Here is a 21,637-nt window from a genome sequence, read left to right on the forward strand (position 1 = left end):
GCTTAAGCATCTGATAGAATATAGTCAAATGTTGATGCCAGTGCTCTCAACATCTCTTCTGATGGCCCTTAAAGCAGTACTTAATTTAGGTCAGGTAACCTGAGGTCACTACTTTCTTTTTTTTGTTTGTTTGCTTTTAATTTTAAGGCTACCTCTTAGCTAATGATACTCAGGGAGAGACTCCGCTAATACCTCCAGAAATAATGGAGTATTCCATTAAGCATTCAACTGAGGTTGACATCAATACAACGCTTCAAATTCTTGGATCTCCAGGAGAAAAGGCCTCTTCCATTCCAGGGTACAACAGAACCGATTCTGTTATTAGGTAACTTATTTAGTATTTTAATGCCAAATATTGAAAACAAATCAGAGGTAGATAGGGCTAACACCATAGATTATTTAATCCACGTGAGCATTGTGAATGTCACTAATGGTGAAAAAGTGTTAAATAGGCTTTGTGGCAAGTTGCCGTAGTGACCTAGAGTTGACGATCAGGGAGGAAGTAAATCTGTAAAGGTTGCTCTGCTTTGAGGAGAGATTAGTGCTGCATTGCAATTTAAAATCAGTTTTCACTGCAAGAGCAGCTATGACTGGACACAAGAGCAGCTATGACTGTAGGGGGCTAAGTGACTGAACAGACAAGTAAGTAGTTTATAATGGAAAATGAAGTGAGTTGTGGGCATGTGTAGAAATGCCACCTGCAGTATATATATGAAGTATATATATATCATAACAAGGCAAAAACATTAATAAAAATTCTATCTAGCAGGGGCCCAAACGTACACCGTCTAAGTCAGCATGAGGTTTTCAAAATGCATTCAAGTCATTGAAAGGGGTAGATTTTTCCAACTGCAAGCTATTGGCTGTTAGGGATTGTGTGCTTCCAAAACGGATTTTAGATGTGGAGTTCAATTGACTTTTAAGGGGAATACTTGAAGGGTTTCCTCTCTTTTACAAGAGCAGTGCCAATTTCCCAAATCTCATCTTGAGGAAGTGATAGTGTATTCTACTGAATTTACAGCATCCCTTTTACAGTTCAAATTAATGTTAAACTTGTGGTCTTTTTGACAGCTAATGTTCTTCAAGAAACTATATAAAATGTTTTAATTGCTGCGCATGTTGACCCTTAAGTTGACAATATTTATACATGCTGGGGGGGAAATATTGTGCCGTGAGACTGAATGTGATTTGCAGGATTGTGATGTTGCAGTGGCTGAGTATTTTCTTAGAAGCGCTGCAAGTCTTGGGATCACGGCACTGGTCAATAAATGTAAGGGAAGATGGGTATAGACGTGGCAACAGAAATAATATTAACCATGTTCCAGTATTTTGGAAGACAAAATTGAGAATAAATTGATAATGGCTTTCCAGAGCCCTAAATAATAATAATAATAATAATATAAGCATACTTAAGAACCACTTCACATAATACATGGTACACACATTTGGGTTTGTAGTTACTTCCTAGGTGTTTGTTCAGTACATATCCATGAGCACAGTTTTCCCCTTTAAATAGTACAGTTGCCACTGCAGAGACACCTTGTGGACAAAAATAGAGTTCTGAAGAGTTGCCTTACACTCATCTAGACCATTAGCCCAGCCCTGTCTTCTGCCTGGCAGAAGCAGCTTTCTAAGATCACAAATCTGTCCCAGTTTTACTACACAAGAACCTGTATTCTGGGTGTTGGGAGCTGAACTTGGGACATTATGCAGTAAAATATGTGCTGTACCATTGAGCAATAACTATTATTATTAGTCTTAGCTCACCGGCTTGCATACTTTACCACTGAAGTAATTACAAAATTACAGCCCTGTGTGGCTTTGGACCAAATTGAGACATTAAAATTGGCATGTCTTTCAACAGACGCTTCCAAGAACTTTAGACAGTGTTCCCAGCACTATCAGGGTCTTGGGGAAATAATTCTTCTCTAGTAACCTGAGGCCCAGGTCAAATGTAGATGACTCTTCAGCACATACTAGTCTCCAAGGCAGGCAGCATAGCTGTCATTTAGAGCATGAAGGAGCCTAGAGAATCCTTTGAGAACATACTCTTCCAAACAGGAACAATTACACCCAGCCCTTAAGAAATCCCAGTACTGATCATGTCACTCAGTCTGCCCCACCCCTCATTTTGAAGATTTCAAGCCTGTGTGTGTGGAGAGGAAATAGATGAACAGGAGGAGAACACTGGGGGAGAATCATGGTGTCTTTAATTTTCCTCAGGTTATTGTCTTCTATTCTAAGAGTGTCAGAAGTGGAATCTCGAGCAATAAGAGCAGATTTAACGCACCTCCTGAGCCCGCAAATGGGAAAAGACATTGTATGGTTCCTTAAGCGGTGGGCAAAAACCTATCTCCTAGTAGATGAAAAACTGTATGACCAGGTAAAACTATTTTACTCTAAAAGCACCCCCCCTCCATTTAGATGTACCAGGTGAATCAGGTGATGAATTTGCTAGGGAGGGCCTAAGTTTCTACCTTGCATTACTAGTCCTGCTCACTACTTCTTTCTAAATAGAGTAAATACAGCAGCATGACTGTGCTAGAACTCTGAGGTGATCCAATTAGACAGGACCACCAGCAGGCAAGGGATTGAATTCTATCTAAAATAAAAAACCTGCCTGTAAGTAGAAAGCTAGTACAGTCATACCTTGGTTCTTGAACGGCATCCATTCCGGAAGTCCGGTCGACTTCCAAAAACGTTCGACAACCAAGGTGCGACTTCCGATTGGCTCCAGGAGCTACCTGCACTCAGTTAGAAGCCATGCCAGTCGTTTGGCTTCCAAAGAACGTTCTCAAACCAGAACACTTCCGGGTTTACGGCGTTTGGGAGCCAAAACCTTTGAGTCGCAAGGCGTTTGAGATTCAAGATACGACTGTATAGCAGTGAGGTTTATAGAATCTTTCTGTCTGATGTGCTAACATTTTACTCACAGGGAGTTTTGTATATGGGGGGATATTCCCAAAATGGCGTGCCCCACCTTTGGCCTGAAATGCTGCAGTTTCCTTTACCACCTCATTCTGTTGCAGGTGTGGACTAGGGCTCAAATCAGACCATAGACCTTTGTTTCTAACTTGAAAACATCACCGCCAGAGATCATGTGCCTCTAGTTATAATTACAGCATCCTTAAACTGTGGCTAGCCCATTCTTACAGAGAAATCCAGTGTTTTGTTTTATATTTTTGAAAACCACCGAGAGGTTTTCTTACAGTCAAGGGATATAGAAAACTTGTTAAATAAATTATTAGGCAAGACAGAAAACGTAAGTGTTTGGAACACGTTCTGCTGTGGCGTGTGAACATGGCAGCATTAGGGAATGAACTTGAGAATTTTCTTATCAAAGTACTGTATAATTTACACATCTCAAAAAGATTTGCCATTGCCCAGGGAAAGGGAATCTCTGGTTCTCGAGATGTTGTTGGACTCTTATCGGGTCCAGCTAGCATGGCCAGTGGTTATGGGAATAATATTTGGGCAAAATATGGAGGAGCACAGGCTACCCAACCCTTCCTTAGCCTATTCAAAATTGTCAGCCTATTTTCATGGGAGAGTGCTTTCTGTGCTGCTCATCAAGGTACAGTTCGGATTACCTTTCTCCCCCTTTTTTTCTCTAGATAAGTCTGCCATTCAATACAGCATTTGGTGCTGACACAGAGGGCGCTCAATGGATTGTGGGTTACCTCTTAGAAAAAGTGATCAGCAACCTTGCTGTGTGGAGTTCTGAGCAGGACCTTGCAAATGACACCGTGCAGTTGCTCGTAACGTTGGTAGAAAGGAGAGAGAGGTAAGCCTAAATGTTACAAGCGGAAAGGAAAAGATTTGCCTTTCCCCAGCATTCTTGGATGAGATTCTGGTGTTAGCTAGTCGCATGAATGCAGCTGATGTTTTTCGTTTATATAAATAGCAGCTGCAAGGTGCCTGAGAAAGGTTAGGTTCATTGTAGATAAGGAGGGAAAGTTTATGCCCCATCCCACACTCTTGCAAATTGCTATTTGTCAAGCTTTCTTTACACTGACCTCTCTTCTGGCTTGGTCCCGTCAAAACTGATGGTACTAATGATAACCAGTGTTTGCTAGCAATATTCAGCCACTCGTTTAATTACACTGTTCATTCTGAGAACAAAATCCAAGGTGAGTTCAGAGCACGCAGGTTTATGTGTGTTCAGGGCTTTCAGGGTGCACTGTTACCAAGTGATGAACGTGCAAGTATGTATAAAGCAGCCCAAAGGAGTCCTAACAGCAAGACAACAGTTGAAGACATTTTCGTTTCAACAAGCTTTCCCAGCTAGATGAAAATATCTGTGCCCTAGATGTTAGTTTTTTTATGTTCTGGTACAGCTTTAACAATTATTTTAGTTGTTTTTTAGGCCTTGGGGCATATATGTCGAAGGGAGTTCACAAATTAATAGATAATAAATAACATCATAAAATGCAACTCGATATCGTTAAAAAGCCCAAGGAAACAGGATAGACATCACCTTGTGCTTAAGGCTGCAATCCTGTACATACTGGACATAAGTAGGATTACAGTGTAAGATGTAGTTAGGAAGATGTCAGGCAAATAGGCCTATTGAGGGAGTTCCACAGTTTGTTTCATCAGCATTTTTAGACCTCAATTAGGGAGCACAAGAGGAACAAGAATGACCACAGAAATAGATGTGCCCCCTGCAAAAAAAAAATCTCACTGCTGGCTCTGCATTCGCTTTTGCACATCTACTGCTGGAAATGGTTGTCATTTTTCTAAAGACTCCCCAGTGCATCGATCAGTCTTCATTCACCTGGTGCCCTCCAGATGTTATGAATATCAGCTTGGCTGGGCCTAATGGGAGTTGTAGTCCTAAACATCTGGATGGCACCAGTATGGTGAGGGCTGATTTAGATTATTGTGGTGTTTTTTTAATCCTTACCATAATTTTAGGGGTGGTTTTTTTAAGGACATAAAGCTATTGTATTTTATCTTTCCGTAACAACCTAATCCAGGTGGGAAATACCTCTCTGGTTACTCTCCTAATCTAGGAAGGCTGGGGCACGTGGAGGAGGCCACCATTGAAACCTGCTTAGAAATTACAAACGCAGAATGGATGGAAACTGGTCCTCCATATACCTTGCTCATTTAGGGCTTTTAAATCTTTATTTGTGTCACTGCTGTGCGGTTTTGAGCTACATTGTCTAAATCTCCTTCTGTTCTTAGGGCAAATTTAGTGATTCAGTGTGAGAACTGGTGGAACTTAGCAAAGCAGTTTGCCCGGCGGAACCCACCTCTTCACTTTTTGTCTAGCTCTGTGCAACGAACGTTAATGAAAGCCTTAGTTCTTGGAGGTTTTGCTCACATGGACACAGATACCAAACAGCAGTACTGGACGGAGGTAAGAGTGGGGGGTCTGGTCCCAACACCACCTGGAAGACCACAGGCTTCCCATCTCCTTTTGCATGTGACAAAATTCAAGCAAACCTTTAAATGCCAGCTTATTTTAACATTCATCTTAGTGTATCATGTAGTTGACGTTAGAACTGCAGAAATAATTACCTCTTAGCCGCATAGAACCAAGTGTTAGTATTATATGATGTCATTGGGACAAAAAACTATCAGAAGTAAGTTGTGAGGGACAAACGTTCGTATGATAGTGTAAGTGAAAGAATCAGATTGTAAACTTGTGGGCAGGAACTGCCTTGTTTTTATTGATCTTCCGTAAGCTGCTCTGGAAGCCTTTTCTACTGCAGAGCAGTAATGAGTACAAAACCATCAGCAAAAATAAGTAGGAACAGAAGAGCACTAGCTCCTAAAGGTAGGATATAATGGTCTTTGCAGATTCGCAGAACGGCAGTAAAATGGGAAATACAGTGGTCTCCTTGGTTATTGAATGGCTTAGCTGTCGAACAAATTGGCTCCCGAATGCCACAAACCCAGAAGTGAGTGTTCTGGTTTGCAAATGTTTTTTGGAAGCCAAACGTCTGGTGCGGTTTCCGCAGCTTCTGATTGAGTGCAGGAAGCTCCTGCAGCCAATCGGAAGCCATGCCTTGGTTTTCAAACCATTCTGGGAGTCGAACGGACTCCCAGGACAGATTAAGTTCAACCACCAAGGTACCACTGTAAGCCTGACAAAGGGCATTCCTGAGCTACAGTCAAAAGACCCCTAATTCTCCCTAGAGGCCAGACTGGCTTCCAAATAAGTTGGAGTGGGAACTAATCTTTCAGTGGCTAGTCTTCAGATTGTCTCCTGTGGAAGGGCATGGCTCTCGTAAGGACACAAGACAAGTCCTGCTGGAACAGGTTAGTGGCCCATCTAATCCAGCATCCTGTTCTCACAGTGGCCAACCAGAGGCCTATAGGAAGCACACCAGCAGGATCTGAGCACAGCAGCCCTCTCCTTACTTGTGATTCCCATCCATTGGCATTCAGAGACGTACTGCCTTTCTAACATAAGAGCTGCTCTCGCTAAGTCAGAGATTCCACCTCCACAATTGAGGTTGTTGTTACTGCTTTAACATGAAACTGCAACGCATTCTGTTTTGCCTTTTCCTCCGTAGGTCCTTCAACCACTTCAGCAGCGGTTCTTGAATGTGATAAACCAAGAAAACTTCCAGCAGATTTGTCAAGAGGAGGAGGTGAAACAGGAAATCACTGCCACCTTAGAGGCACTTTGTGGCATCGCTGAGGCTACGCAGATAGACAATGTAGCAATTCTCTTTAATTTCCTAATGGACTTCCTCACCAATTGCATTGGACTCATGGAGGTGTACAAGAATACACCAGAGACTGTTAACCTCATTATAGAAGTTTTTGTTGAAGTTGCACATAAACAAATATGCTATCTTGGAGAGGTAAATAACGACGCAAATACACAATTTGGGTGTGGGTGTGGGGTGCAAGTTTGTGAAGACTGGAACACTTGGGCAATGCTCAGCCCTTGTAATTTCCCTTAGTACTTGAGGTGTATGTTTCAGGCTATTCCAGGCCCTACCTGCCCACTGCCTTTCAAACTTAAGAACTGCCTTGTATACTTTTCCCAGTAAATCTATTCCTGGACAGCTGGCCATACAGCAGCAGAAAAATTCCACAGGGAAGCACAGACAATGAAACTGTTGAGATGGAGTTCACATACAGATTTGATGTTAGCAGATGGGCTAGTTGGGAAGTTGCTGGCTTACTCGCAGAAGTTGTTGCGCATTTTTAGGTGTTTTTCTACGCTGTTCCATTGCCCATTTGGAATGGGTTTGGCTTGAACTCGTGAGCATTTGTCCTCTACAGAGCAGCAGAACAGCCCTATCTCTTGCACTGCTAGTCTGTGTGCACATGTGTGTGCATATAACACATAAACATACAATATCTGTCATGCATCTGGGTTTCATGCATTTGATGAAGTGGTCTCTAGCCCATGAAGGGGTGTGGCACAATTAATTTGTTATGCCTTCAAGGTACCAGGGTTAGGTTTGTGGTTTTTGCTGCGACAAACTTAATATATTTACCGCTCTGGAAATGGTTCAGTCAATCAAAAATCCTGCGGGATGGGCTGTTTTGGACCTAGCACTAACACAGTTTAACATTACAAGAACAAGACTAGCCTTCCTTCCTCCCAGGCTCACATGCTTCCCTCTCCTTCGTGTTGTTGTTGGCATCTGTCAGTCTCAAGAAACAGTGGAGTGTGCCTCCAGGGGTGAAGAGTGGCCATCACAAATAAGTACCCTACTTCTGCATCCATTTGTGACTTGCTGCAGTTTGCCATATTGTCCAGCCTCAAACAAAATTTGGTTAACCTTAACTATGATTAGTGGATGCAAGCTCGCTTTAAGCCATAGTTTACGAAGCTGGTTTTTTTTTATATTAGGGATTCATGCAAGACACTAAACTGCAGATAATCTAAAATGGTAGAAGATTCTGACGTTTCAGCTGAACTTGAGAGGAAGAGAGGAGGTTGAAAGAGCATAAACTAGACTCATTCTCATAATGCTAAATCCTTACATGAGTAGAAGAGTAGGCATTTGGTTCTTGACAACGCATACAGTATTTATGAATACTTTATTAATAAGTGGCAGATAGTTAAACCCATAGGAACTTGAAAATGGCTCTTGAAGAATGAGAAATTGTTTGTGGAATGCTCTCCCTGGGGAAACACACCTTGTGCCATCAGTCAGTTTTTAGGCACCAGGCTAAGTTGTTTTCTTTTATCTAGGCTTTCGGTGGTTAAGTTTTGGGGTTATATTTGGGTGTGATTTCAAACTTTTCCTGTGGTGCTCATCTTCGAATGGGATTGGCTAGGATTTGACTTCCTTATTGTATTGTTGGATGCGCACTTGCAGGAAATTTGTTTTCTTCTTCTTCTATAAAGTGACGAATGCAATAAATAATAATAGATAATAAAAAAAGATGGTATCCCAGAGGCTGTTAGAACAATGTAAGTAGTGCAGTAATGGAAACTGTTTCTTAAGCTTGCGGCTGTCCTTGCTGAAACAAACGTACGTTTCCCACTAAGCCCCTTCTTCTTTTCTTTGTAGTCTAAAGCCATGAATTTATACGAAGCTTGTCTGACCCTACTTCAAGTGTATTCCAAAAATAATTTAGGTAGGCAGCGGATAGATGTTACAGCAGAAGAGGACCAATACCAGGATCTTCTTCTCATCATGGAACTCCTTACCAATTTACTTTCAAAAGAATTTATAGATTTCAGTGATACAGGTAAGAAATAATTCAGAGTGGGGGTGGGAAGCATTGGGCCTCTTCCCACCTAAAAGGCACTTTACCTCTTGGCGTCTGAGTATCTAAAGCAGGCATAGGCAAACTCGGCCCTCCAGATGTTTTGAGACTACAATTCCCATCATCTCTGACCACTGGTCCTGTTAGCTAGGGATGATGGGAGTTGTAGTCCCAAAACATCTGGAGGGCCGAGTTTGCCTATGCCTCATCTAAAGCTCAGGTGGGGATCCTGTGGCCCTTAGATGATGTTGAACTCTCAACATAAATGGCAGCTCCCGGAGGCCAGTGTGTTCCCTATTCCTTCTTCAATATGAACCACCCGCTTTGATATGAACAAACTTGACCACTGAGATCTCCCCCCCCCCCTCAGATCTCGGTGTCCCTCTAAATATTGGGCATGTGGCAACCAAGTTAACAGGGTCTTTTTTCCTGTTTTCCAGTGCTATTCCCCCCCTTTCATTTTCAAGCTGCCCTCTTGCTTTTTTCTTCTTCTTTTTTACATTCCTTGCTCCTTTTGTATTTTTAAATTTCATGCTTTAATATTGTGTAATTTTGGAAGTGAGCTGGGAATTCTGATAAACTGGAAGGCAGGGCATGAATCTCTTAAATGGAAGTGTTATGTGTAAGTAGTGATGTTAAATTCTCGAGAATAATCTTTTCGAGAATATTCTCGATTAATGAGAATATTAGAGAATTTTCATTTTAAACAAGAGACTATTCATTTTAATGCATTGGAAATGATATAATTAGTTACTATGCATGTTTATTCATGGATAAACTTGTTCAGATGGCAACGGAAAACTGTACAGATACTTTTATTCAATGGGGCAATGCAGTGAATTCACATTCTTTGTTTTCTGTAGCTCGCATTTCAGAACTGCCAATGGTGAATGACACAATGCCCAGTAATGTAACTGGATCTCTCATATATATATATATATATATATATATATATATATATATATATATATATATATATCATTATTCATTACTTACACTGGCAGTATCACAGCTTGACTTATTATTTACTAGATTTTTAAATGTGGGTTGTAAAACTGGTTCTTACATTAGAATTTACAGTTTGTGAAGAATATTCTCCAGAGAATTTTCTAGCAGAAAATATTCTCGAGAATATTCTAATTCTCGATAATTTTATCCAGAGAGTATTCTCACCTAACATCACTATATGTAAGCACAGGTGCTGAAAACATGTGTATCATAAGGTTCTACATATCAGAGTCAGGATTGTCTCTGACTCCCTTTGGCCCCTACACATGTGTAAATCCTGGTTTATATCTGTGTAAGGTTTGAAAGTCTTTCCGAATAGATAATTAAAGGTTATATAAGATGCTGCATTGAGCTTTCCTAGAGATAGATTTTAACTTCATAATGCTGAACTTTACAGAAAACCTGTTATAGCTAATTTATGTAATGCCTAGATTTTGTACTTCCTGTACTTTGAACGAAAGAGATTCGTTGTACCACAAGGTAGATTTATAGCCAAATTATTAGGAGGCATTTGCTCTGAAATATATTTCAAGCATCTATTTCTAGACAACTTTAAATTGAAGAGTAAATACAATTTTTTTGAAACTCACAAACTTAAGTCTGTGATGCAGTGGATTGCTCAATATCCCCTAGCTAGAATTGATGGCAGTTCTCTATTTTAGAGTTGCCTTCCTTCCTTCCTTCCTTCCTTTCCTAGTTGGGTTTCAGATTCCTTTTGTCCATTGTGGAGTCCAAAGAAGAATCTGATCCACCATCTGTAACTTTACACAATTTATTCTTTGCATCATTGCGTAATAGTGAGTCTTTAAAAATACATCTGTACCAAGTTGTGGACACAGTACATGCAGAACTGGTATGTGTGCAACATTCTGCTTCTTAGTGCCTCTGAAAAGAAAATTAAGACCAGCTACAGTGCCCAGAGTCAAGTTCAAGATGGACTTAACTAGAATGCCTGTTCTGAACTCCAGTTGCTTCTGCATAATAATTTTAAAGCAGAGTGTGTGCTCATTATATATCAGACTTGTCAGGAAGGGAATATGTACTTGTCTTAATGAGCAATGTGCTGTTGTATCCCCCTCTCCTTTCAGATGAAGTATTTAGGGGACATGAGCCTGGGCAAGCAACAAGTAGATCTGTGTCAGCGGCCGACGTTGTCTTATACGGGGTGAATCTAATTCTGCCTTTAATGTCCCAAGACTTGCTAAAAGTAAGTACAGTTGAATGCAACATTGCAGAGAGGGGGGTGGTTTACAAGGCAACCGAAAACACTTAGCCTGCAAGTCTAGATACACCAAGCCATTAAATACAACAGTACATTTCCCACTGTTGCCTGTGCTTGTGTTCCTGGGTGGGAATACCCACCCAGTCCTGGAAACTTTCTCCTTTTTCTGAGCTTTGTGCAGCATATGTACGTGTGTATGTTAGCCTGAGGATTTCAGAACAATCAATTTTTTTCTAGGCAGCCTGGAACTGGCACAGCAATCAGGCTTTGATTTGGACCAATGCCACTGGGACAGGCTCAATTTTCAGCTGCCTCAGCCTCTTACCACCCCACCAGAACACCCCATTTGGGGCCTTACTACAGACTGAAGCTGCTGGGAAGCCCACCAGTGGTAGTTCGGTCCACCCAGAGTTTCAGTGGACTGGCTTGGTGAAGCCAGTTGTAATTTTTCAGAAATGCCTTTAAATTAAAATTGGGGGGGGGGCTGTACACCACCTTGACTTCATTGGAGGAAATGTTGGCTATACAGTCATACCTTGGTTCTCGAACAAAATGCTGCTCGACTCCCGGAACCATTTGAAAACCAAATGGATGTTTGGCTTCCAAAAATGGTTCGAAAACCAGAACACTCACTTCTGGGTTTCAATCAGTTGGGAGCCGATTTGTTCAGGAGCCAAGGCGTTCGGCTTCTAAGGTACCACTGTAAATGCAAATGAATATTTTTACATCAAATTCACTTCTACCTGCCATTCGGCAATTTTTATTCTTAAACCATAGCTTTTAAAATTAATTTTCTTAGCATCATCTGTGTGTTTTGAATTAACAATTTGGAACTAGCCTGCAGGATTTGGACTATGTATAAACTGAAGACATCGATAGTATTTTGTTTTTTACTAATCTGGTGTTTATAATCTGGTGTTAGAATACAGGTTTGTATTTTAAGAAGCCTAAATAACAAAGATTTCTCTATTCCTTCCTATAGTTTCCGTCGCTGTGTAATCAGTACTACAAACTGATTACTTTTATTTGTGAAATATTCCCTGAGAAAATTCCACAGCTTCCAGAAGACTTGTTTAAAAGCCTTATGTATTCCTTAGAATTAGGGATGACGTCGTATCCTTTTTGGTGAACTTGTGTGCCTCCCTTTGCCTTTAGCCGATGTCTCTCTCTCTACTGATCCCCTTACATGTACATGTTTGAGCGCTAAACTCTCTCTTCCCTTTCTTTAATTCCATTTGAGTTGAGCCATGAGAAAAATTGATTAAGAAACCTTTTCTGGAAACATTTTGTAGGGTTGAACCAATATACAGTATAATCATTCTTAGAGTGCACCTGTTGAAATCAAGCTGACTTAAATTAGTTGTGGCAACTTGTCCCTTTGATTTCAGGGACTTTAAGTCAGGACTTGTGCCTGTAGGAGAATGGTGACAATTTTTTAAAACAAATTTCTCTATGATGGTCTTGTGTTCTTTAAAGCTAGTTGGCAAGTTACAAGGTCTGATTGTTAATATTTTCCTGATGCTACATTCCTGTTTTCGGTAGCAAATGTTTTTTGATTCCTTGACTTTGATTAATCAGAATGAGTTCGGACGTTTGCCAGCTCTGCTTGGAAGCTCTGACACCATTAGCAGAACAGTGTGCAAAAGCACAGGAGACAGATTCATCCCTCTTTTTAGCAACAAGGCACTTTCTTAAGGTAAGAGGAGTGTTCCGTATCTTAACTGTCTTGTGAGTTGCAGGCGTGGACCTATTCATTTTATTTCCCTAGGAAGCAAAGTCAGTACAGTACCCATGTTCTGAATCAGAAGTGAACTGAAACTTGAATCCAAAGAAACATGAGTGGAAGGAGAAAGTGTGTTAGTGCCATTCCTCAAACTATTGCCACCCTGGCACATGCTTCGCAGTGCAGTATCTCAATGTATCAAAGGTTGTACTGTACTGCAGTAGAAGAAATGGCAAATAAGGAGAATACAAGGTGTGGGCTATAAACTAGGGTGAACCATGCTAGGTTCTTAAAATGAGCTTGTGCAAAGGTTTTAATGAGAGCCTGTGCAAAAACTGGATTGGGAGTTGCCTTGCACAACACTTCTGCTAAGGCATTGTTTCTCAAAGTTGGGTTTCCAGCTGCCGTTGGACTACAGCCTTGTTTAGGGAAGTTTTTAATCTGTGATATTTGATGTATTTTAATGTTTGTTGGAAGCCGCCCAGAGTGACAGGGGAAGCCCAGCCAGATGGGCGTGGTATAAATAATAAATTGTTGTTGTTGTTGTTGTTGTTGTTGTTGTTGTTGTTGTTACAGCTCCCATCATCCCTGACCACTGGTCCTGCTAGCTAGGATACACACTATGTAATATTCATTCTTCTGATATTTAATGTAGAACAAGAAAGTGGTCATATCTATTCAAGGAGCCAATTTTATTGTAAAACTCTGGGATAGCTATATGAAGGGCAGAATAAAAATAAATAAAGGAGTAGTTACTCAATCTCAATGAGCATGCATTGAGTCACTCACAGAAGCTGATTTCAACAATTTTAAAGTTTATTTATTGCGGCTGTCTTGAATAGCTATGACGTCTCGTGACTTCTATAGCACAGGTTCTGATTTTCAGCTGTCAACATGTATACAAAACTGATTTCAAGGTTATTAACTTTCTTCATTGTATTACAATTTAGATGGTTTTTGATATGCTGGTACTGCAAAAGCACAATACAGAAATGACAGCTGCAGCGGGTGAAGCATTTTACACGTTAGTATGTTTGCATCAGGTATGAACTTCTGTGTTTTTGTTACTCTTTTCACTTCCCATGATCACAGCTGTGATAGTTCTCAACATGTCAAGCAGCTTACGCCAGAGTCGAGAATAAACTACCTCTAGGAAGTTAACAATAAGTAACTTTGGATCCTACATTTATTTTCACCAGTAATGTTCAGCACCTAATTTCCATGTAGAATAATTCTAATAATGGATAGGAATCTTGAGAGGCCTGTGCATGTATGAAGAAGTAAAAGGTGCTCTGGGAGGTTGAAGCTCCCCCTTGCATGCGTGGAAGTCAGTCACACCTTACTCTCAACCTTAAATTCACCTGGTAGACTGAGACATGATCCTCTTCCTAAGCCTTTGCATGCACACACACGCACATGCACACACACTCCCAGATCTTCAATAATTAAATATTGACCTACCTCAAATGGCTGTTATTAATACTACTGGGATCTATGTGAAATCCTTGGAATTGCACGATATAAGTGCTGATACTTCATCAATTACAATGGCTTTTTCCAGTTTTTCAAATTTTATTTGTACTTTTCAAGTTTATACATTTCGCTAATTTTACAATCATTTTAACATTTCAAAACTTGACTTCCTTCCCCCTCTTTCTGCGGTTCCTTAAACTTGTTTTTAGTATCCTCTGCATATCCAAATTAACTTAATTTGCTCATTTATTCATCTTCTTTAAATATATACTCTTATAAAACTGCAGGTTATTACAATAATCCTGCCAATGATCTTATCTGTTTACAATTTATCTGTAAATATTCAAGAAACCACTTCCATTATTTTATAAAAAGTTTGTTATCTTGATTTCTTATTCTTCTGGCAAGTTTTGCCATTTCTGCATCCTATATAATAATGTCCAAGTTGTCCCTGCGTCCAGTTGTCCCGTGTGTCCCCGGGGTACTGCGCAACCGCCATTCCGAAGCCCAGTCTCTTGCTGGAGGTGCGCGGCGAGGCGGCGGGGGAAAGAAGCGCTCCCCCCGGCAGCCTTGCCGCGCACCTCCGGCATGGGACGGCGCTTCCTCGGCCGAAGCGGCAGCGGGCGCCGAGGGAAGCCGGCTTTGGCTTGGCGGCGGCGGGAAGAAGAGGAGGAATTCCTCCTCTTTTTCCCACCGCCGCCAAGCCAGTCCCCAAGCCGAAGTGCGGCGCGGTGGGGGCTTTTCGCTGTTTGACTTCCTGGAGTGAAGGGGGAGGCAAACGGCGAAAAGCCCCCCCCCGCGCCGCAATTCGGCTCTGTCCCCCGCGCGCTTTAGTTTGGGGAAGCAGGCAGGGATACGCAACAGCCCGGGAAGCTGCGGGCTGTTGCGTCTCCCTGCCTGCTTCCCCGAGCCGTAGCGCATCGGGGGACAGCCGAAGATCGGCGGGCGCTGTTTGCCGGGGTTGACAAACCCCGGCAAGCGGCGCCTGCCGATCTTCGTGTGACAGGCAGTGGGGAATGCAGGCAGGCAATAGAGCAAGCGCCTGCCTGCCTTCCCCGCCGCCAGTCCCCCGGTGCTTCGTGCAGCGCTGCTGGGTGCCGACCCGGCAGGCCGCTTCCTTGATCTGGCGGCCTGCCGGGCCGGCGCTGATCAGCGCTGCGCGGAGCACCGGATCGAGGAGCCGGCATGCATTCTAGCGCCCGTTTATTTAACGGGCTGAAGACACTAGTATTCCATAACTTTTTGTATCCATTCTTCCTTTGCTGGGACTTCTGCTTCTTTCCATTTTGGGGCGAGAAACATTCTAGCTGCTGTAGTAGCATACATGAATAAGTTTCTGTAAATTGTAGGTAGTTCTGTCCCTAAAATTCCCAAAAGAAAAAGACGGTTCCTTTTATCATATGTGGTGGTCTTGTTGTAAGGTTAAAGCTTACTGGGAAATGATATGAAATGAAAAGGACATAAATTACAGTGTTCTATTGTGTAACGAAGACTCTCTTCTTCACAGGCGGAATATTCTGAATTAGTTGAAACGTTATTAACAAGTCAACAAGATCCTATAATTTACCAACGATTAGCAGATGCCTTTAACAAGCTTACTGCAAGCAGCACTCCACCAACTTTGGACCGTAAGCAGAAGATGGCCTTCCTCAAAAGTTTAGAAGACTTTATGTCAAATGTCGGTGGTCTCCTCTGTGTAAAATAAACACCAGAACTGTATGCCCTAACCTTGACCCTTTCTGCAAAATGCACTGAAAAATGCTGAAAGCTGACTTAATTTTAACGCCTGTTTCTGGGTTTTATGCAGCCATCCAAGATTTTAGAGAGCCTGGAAGTTTTTATATAGTGCAGTGGAATAGGAGATGTCAACTCTAAAATCAGCTTCTGCTAATGTCTGTTAGCCACAGTCTGTCATACCTTTTTATGTTGTACAGAATAAACAGAAAAACTGAAATCTTCAAAGAGAGAGAGAGAGAGAGAAAAAAAGAATTCCACAAGTGCATACAGATGTGGGCACAGTCAAAATAAGAACCAGTGCCTTGTCCCAAATGGCCTCAAATAGTGACGATTCAGATTCCTAATTTTGTTGCTGTTACTATAAACCCTTTTAGTGTGTGATTTAGACACATACAGAACTGTAAAACAATTTTAAGCTTTATTTCCCCCCCTCTGAAAACTGTGTGTGTAATTAAGTGAAGAAGAAGAAGAAGAAGAAGAAGAAGAAGAAGAAGAAGAAGAAGAAGAAGAAGAAGAAGAAGAAGAAGAAGAAGAAGAAGAAGAAGAAGAAGAAGAAGAAGAAGAAACACCAAATGTTATTTTTTAACGTGGATTTAGGGTTTTTTGGGGGGTTCTTGTTTTGGGGGGGTTGGGTGTTTTTTTTTTTGTTTTTTTTACATCAACCTGGCGTTGCATGTTTGTGTAATACAAGTTTCTACATTATATGCTGCTGCCCTAAAGTTCAGAAAGAAGAAAGGTGTATATTTTTGTTTCCCCTGAAATGAACTTTAGGAACTGTAGCCATCTCATTGCCTTAATTTAAAAGAAATAATAATAATAATAAAAATAAAAAATAGCTGATGTAAGTTAGGTGAGAAAACTAAGGCAAGTTTGGGTCTTCAGAACTGTTTTAGAATGTTGGCATTAAGCTGCCATTGTACCTGTTTGCAGCCCTCCTGTGTTTGAGAGTATTATGTCCGTGTGAGTGTAAAGAGAGAAGTTCATGTGTAATTTTACTTTCAATATCTATTGATTCATGCCCAGGTTGTACACAACTGCAGTGTATTTTTAGACTGAACTAGACTGAATTTGTGAAGCAATAATGTTTCAAATGGTGTAAATTATTAATCTCTACAAACTATTTTTTATGTTGGGGCATTAGATTCGATGGCTAGACTCCGCGGGTGTCAAACTCGTCTAGCCATAAGCCGTGAAAGTTTGATCTTCAAGATTCAGAATACTGAACTGTGGTCTGATGTCTTGCCACCACTGTCAGATTCCGCGGTGCTTGTCTTCTGCTGCTCTGATCCCACTCATTTAATGTGTTGGCACTTTAAAAAAAATATATGTAAGATTATCTTTATGGTTTCATCCTGCACCCACCAAATAGGAGGTTGCCATGGGAATGAAGTGGCAGGAACTCAAGAATATGGAAGCAGGGAATTTTTGAATAGCCAAACTAAACCAATGCTAATGCATATGCTGCTGGTTAAAACGAACTGTTTTGATGAAGGAAGGGGATAATTTGTCTCCAAGGCCTTGTGCTTCATCCTCTGCAAGATTCCCCCCCCCCCCAGAAAAAATTGGATATTTCCAAGTAGTAATTTTTTACATTTTACATGGGGATGTATAAAACACTCGCCTCTGTATAAGCATCATGTTTTCAATTCTTTGCCACCCTTGAGCTGTTCATCTCAAAATTGAATCACACTACCTGATGCGTGAGTATAGACACGCACACACACGTTGTGGAATTTTCTAAGGGTCCAAAACATAACTTCTTTAATTCCTTCTTGGTAAGCCATGAACCCAGAAATCAAGAGAGGGATTTGTCACTGTTTCTGCAAAACCTTTTCATAGAATGAAGACAGGCAGGAGCAAGTTGTTTTCCTTGAATAAGATAAGTTCTGAAATACTTACTAGGGTAGGGCTCAGTTGAGATACCGCTACTAAACCATGGCTTTGGCTTCAAGAACACACCCTGGGCTCAGGCATTCCCTTCTCCCCTCGCAGGCTCATGCATTCCCCCCATGTTCCAATGTGCCGAATTTTGCAGTGATGGCGGAACGGTGCAAATGATGGTTTCTACTAGCCATAATTTTTATCCAAACTAAAAACCACTCATTTGAGGACCATGGTTTGGCTGTGACATCTGAACTGAGCCCAAGTCTCTTCTCGGTTAATATTGTTTCACCTGTTTCTAAGCTAGTGTTAGTGTTGTTTTGTAGAATGAGGAAATTTCTTTGGTGCCTGTTTGTTTGAAAATTTAGTTCCTGTGGCTCCACCAAAGCCATTCTCACTCTAATTATGACAAATTCTGAGTGTGTCCTTCTAAATTATTTGATAATTCGGGGGGTTCTAAAACAACAGCTTTCAAAACATGGCCGGTTGTGTTGAAGGCCGTTAGTGGTTAGCAAAATAGGCAAATGTGTAGCCTAGGTTTCACAGATGGCAACTACATAGCAAATTGGGGTGTAACTCAATTGCATTTTTCAGTTATTGTGTATAACTACTCTAGTTTATATAACTAGTGATTAAAATTGGTGCCATGTGAACCTCTAATTTCTGGAAATATGAGATAAGAGGGTTATCTCTAGAAGCTTTGAGAGTAAGTGGGTCTGCAAGATTCCTTTTAAAGTGTAAAAGACTTGCAAGGCAATAGTGAAACTTGCCCAGGAATTCTACCTTCCTGGCTGGCTTGGGGAAAGATCTACCAAACACTGCTGCTTTGCAGCCTCCATTTTTTTCCAGGGCATGTGCTACGGGCTTCTGTACATGCCAGTGCAAAATGAATGGAACTTGTGAACAACAATGCTTGGCAGACTGGTTCTAAAATTAAGAGTTGTCATGGATTATTTGTTATCTTAAACTTTTCTTCCTCATTTTAAATGTATGTTATATTAAAGGGACATTGTCCAGTACATTTTTACCTGAATTTTTTGTAACTGTTAGTAATATCTAAGAAGGCTGACTATCTTTTCTGTTTTTTTGTATTTTTTAAAAGTATAAATGACATTCAATCTTGTCTTTCCCCATCCGACATGTTTCCAGATGTCACAGTATGTATCTCCAGCTTCTGAATGTTAGCATTTTAACAATTTCAGAGATTTATAGTAGCTCTGGAAACCTGACTTGGTGCATATGCACCTTAACCACACTGGAGAGCTCTTTTATTACTTGACTATGTCCATGTCTTTAAAAGAAAGCAACCTTTAATGAGATAATATGTACATCTATTAGTGGGGGCACAAACAAAGCTCATGGAAGTCAATAAAAAATAATAATGCATTTCAGTTGGCTGTTAATTTAAGTCATGTGACTTTTTTACAAAAAGAAACTGGTTCATTAACATAAGAGCACTTTGTTTTGGCACACAGAAATTATAGGAAATGCTTTAAAATTTGATTTATGCAAGAATCTGTTATGCAAGCCACAGTTGTATAATTCTAACATATAAAAATGTCAAATGTGGTACTTGGACGCTTCCATGGGATGTCTGTTCTCATGATAAGCGCACCAATCCTGCTCCCCCCAAGGTTAAATTCAGCCTTTCCAAAACATTCATTACTCTTGGGAATAGCTTTTTAAAATTCCACCCTGCTAATTGCTAGATTGTTCAAAGCATAAGAATCTGACTGACACAGTTTAATGCATCTAGATCAGGCATCCCCAAACTTCGGCCCGCCAGATGTTTTGGCCTACAACTCCCATTATCCCTAGCTAAGAGGACCAGTGGTCGGGGAAGATGGGAATTGTAGTCCAAAACAACTGGAGGGCCGAAGTTTGGGGATGCCTGATCTAGAGTAAATTAGAGAATTGAGCATGGGGAAGTTAACTTTGAAATCATCATGGGAGTCAATAAAAGTGTTAGCATAGTTATAGCCAAAAGAACTGAACAGGAATTCTAATTTGTTCTTCCGTCTGGTTCTTGAAGAGGTTTTTTTGTACATAAAACAAATATATTAAAAGTGTGGATAGATATTTAATGGTCTCAACTTACAACAGAGCTAAAAATCTGAAAACTATTGTAATCAAAGTTCATAACTTGTAAAGGCATACCTCCTAGCAAAATGTATTATCACAAATTATTGTAGAAATGAAATATAGCGGGGGCGGCGGTAAGTGAGTTTACATTTCAGTGAAAAAGAATCCTAAATTCTAATAGCAGCTCTGTCCTCCATGACCTTTAGCGAAGAAAAAGTTATCCTTCCTGTATTCACAAATACTGGGTATAATGCTTGTCAAGCAATTAAACAATTGTAAAGTATATTATTGTGAAGTGCTTAGAATCTAGCTCCATATGCTAACTATGGTATAACAACTACTATTTGACAGTTAATTGACTACAGTGTAAACTGAAAGAAAGTCCTGTGATCACAGAAACACAGCAAAGCAATGTTTCACACTAATAGTCCACATTTGTATAATAATTCTAAAATTGGCTGTAGTAGTGTGGTAGGTTTTTCCACTCTTGCAATAGGGCAGAATCAAGGATGATGTTTAATTTGGGAATACGTTGGGTTATGTGAACTACCTCTATGCCAGAAATTGGTTATGTGTGCAAAAGCACCTCACAGGCAAACAAAAACCACCTGAAATTATTGGTAACTCATAGAAATTTCCTTTTCCTGACTGAGCTGACTGGAAGGGTATGCATTTTGTTGAGTGGGCCAGCTGATGTTTGTGGAGTCATCTCTGTAACTCGAGTTTCTTCACTATTTTGAGAAGTCCTCTAAGTAGAACATGTTCTTTTTGGACTTTCATGCTATGCAAAATTGGGTAAATATACAAAATCTATTTTTTTCCCCACGAAGCAGAAGACAATTTAGTGCCACAATGCTAAAGGTCCTTAGTTTCTGTAAGATGTAGGTCATGAAGGTTGCAATCCTACACACCCCAGGAGTGAGCCTCATTTAATTCAATGGGACTTATTTCTGAGTAGATATGTGGAGTCTTGCACTGTAAAATGTACATTTAAACATAATTCGCCATAAGACTGAAGAAGAACTTGTAACATTTTCAGTTCTCAGCCTGGTCTCGACTAAACAAAAAATGGAATGACAGTGCTGAAATTGCATAAGAGTTCCTGAATCCCACTGCATATCAGAGTAAATTGAATATCCCATGATAAAGAGGAAGATGACATTAAAAAGCCATAGGTTATATTCACCTAAGAAGCCAGAATACTGGTGGCGAAGGGTTCCTTATGAAGCTTTATTTTTGTGGTGTTCCTGTTCTTGCTGTTCCCACTACAATCTCCCTTTGCTCTGAATTCTGAAATACGGTTTTCCAATTGTTTCTACTAAAGATAAGTTTATAGAAGCACATTTTCAACCCAGTTTGGGAGTTATTCAGCTTTCTACCTCTGTGTGCCACCAAAATCTGAGTAGAATCTCTTGCTCTTGGTAATGCAGTGAAATGAGCATTCAGTATTGGGAAGAGGCAACCAGGGTGCAATTAACATTGCAAAATCACGATTGCCTTCCCAACACCTTGGCTGCTGTTTTGTTTTCGCGTTTTAGGAGCTGGAAAAACATGTTAATCTTGGGCAACTAACAGTTTATCTTCAAATTACGGTATTGAGGCTTGCTGTTGACTGAATAATGCTAGCCTGTTTCAGAAATGATTGTTTCTTTTCACTGATCAGCATCATCAACTTGGAAACCCTTAGATTTACCCGTCACTGCCCTTTCTCCTGCTCACACTATATTTTTCAGCTTCATGCTTTGATCGTATATCTCATTAATGAAGAACTATTGCTGTAGGATTTTTACCGACCTGCCTTGTTCAGCAAATGAATTCTC

The 21,637-nt window shown here is 40.6% G+C and overlaps 1 protein-coding gene across 3 annotated transcripts in view; it reads left to right on the plus strand.

Annotated features, from left to right (window-relative positions):
- Positions 1–16,374, plus strand: part of XPO4 (exportin 4) — a 65,265-nt gene extending 48,891 nt beyond the window's left edge. For all 3 annotated transcript variants that reach the window (XM_088668288.1, XM_035115093.3, XM_088668287.1), the window contains exons 13-23: positions 148–325; positions 2,224–2,383; positions 3,615–3,784; positions 5,191–5,365; positions 6,528–6,821; positions 8,493–8,673; positions 10,788–10,906; positions 11,904–12,034; positions 12,500–12,617; positions 13,595–13,687; positions 15,625–16,374. In XM_088668288.1, coding sequence (XP_088524414.1) covers positions 148–325; positions 2,224–2,383; positions 3,615–3,784; positions 5,191–5,365; positions 6,528–6,821; positions 8,493–8,673; positions 10,788–10,906; positions 11,904–12,034; positions 12,500–12,617; positions 13,595–13,687; positions 15,625–15,822 — 1,817 coding nt within the window. In that variant the 3' untranslated portion in view covers positions 15,823–16,374. The remainder of the gene's footprint in view (positions 1–147; positions 326–2,223; positions 2,384–3,614; positions 3,785–5,190; positions 5,366–6,527; positions 6,822–8,492; positions 8,674–10,787; positions 10,907–11,903; positions 12,035–12,499; positions 12,618–13,594; positions 13,688–15,624) is intronic.
- Positions 16,375–21,637: the final 5,263 nt, after the last annotated feature.

Source organism: Zootoca vivipara, chromosome 4 (assembly GCF_965207765.1).
Source record: "Zootoca vivipara chromosome 4, rZooViv2.hap1.1, whole genome shotgun sequence".
Classification (NCBI taxonomy): Eukaryota; Metazoa; Chordata; class Lepidosauria; order Squamata; family Lacertidae; genus Zootoca; species Zootoca vivipara.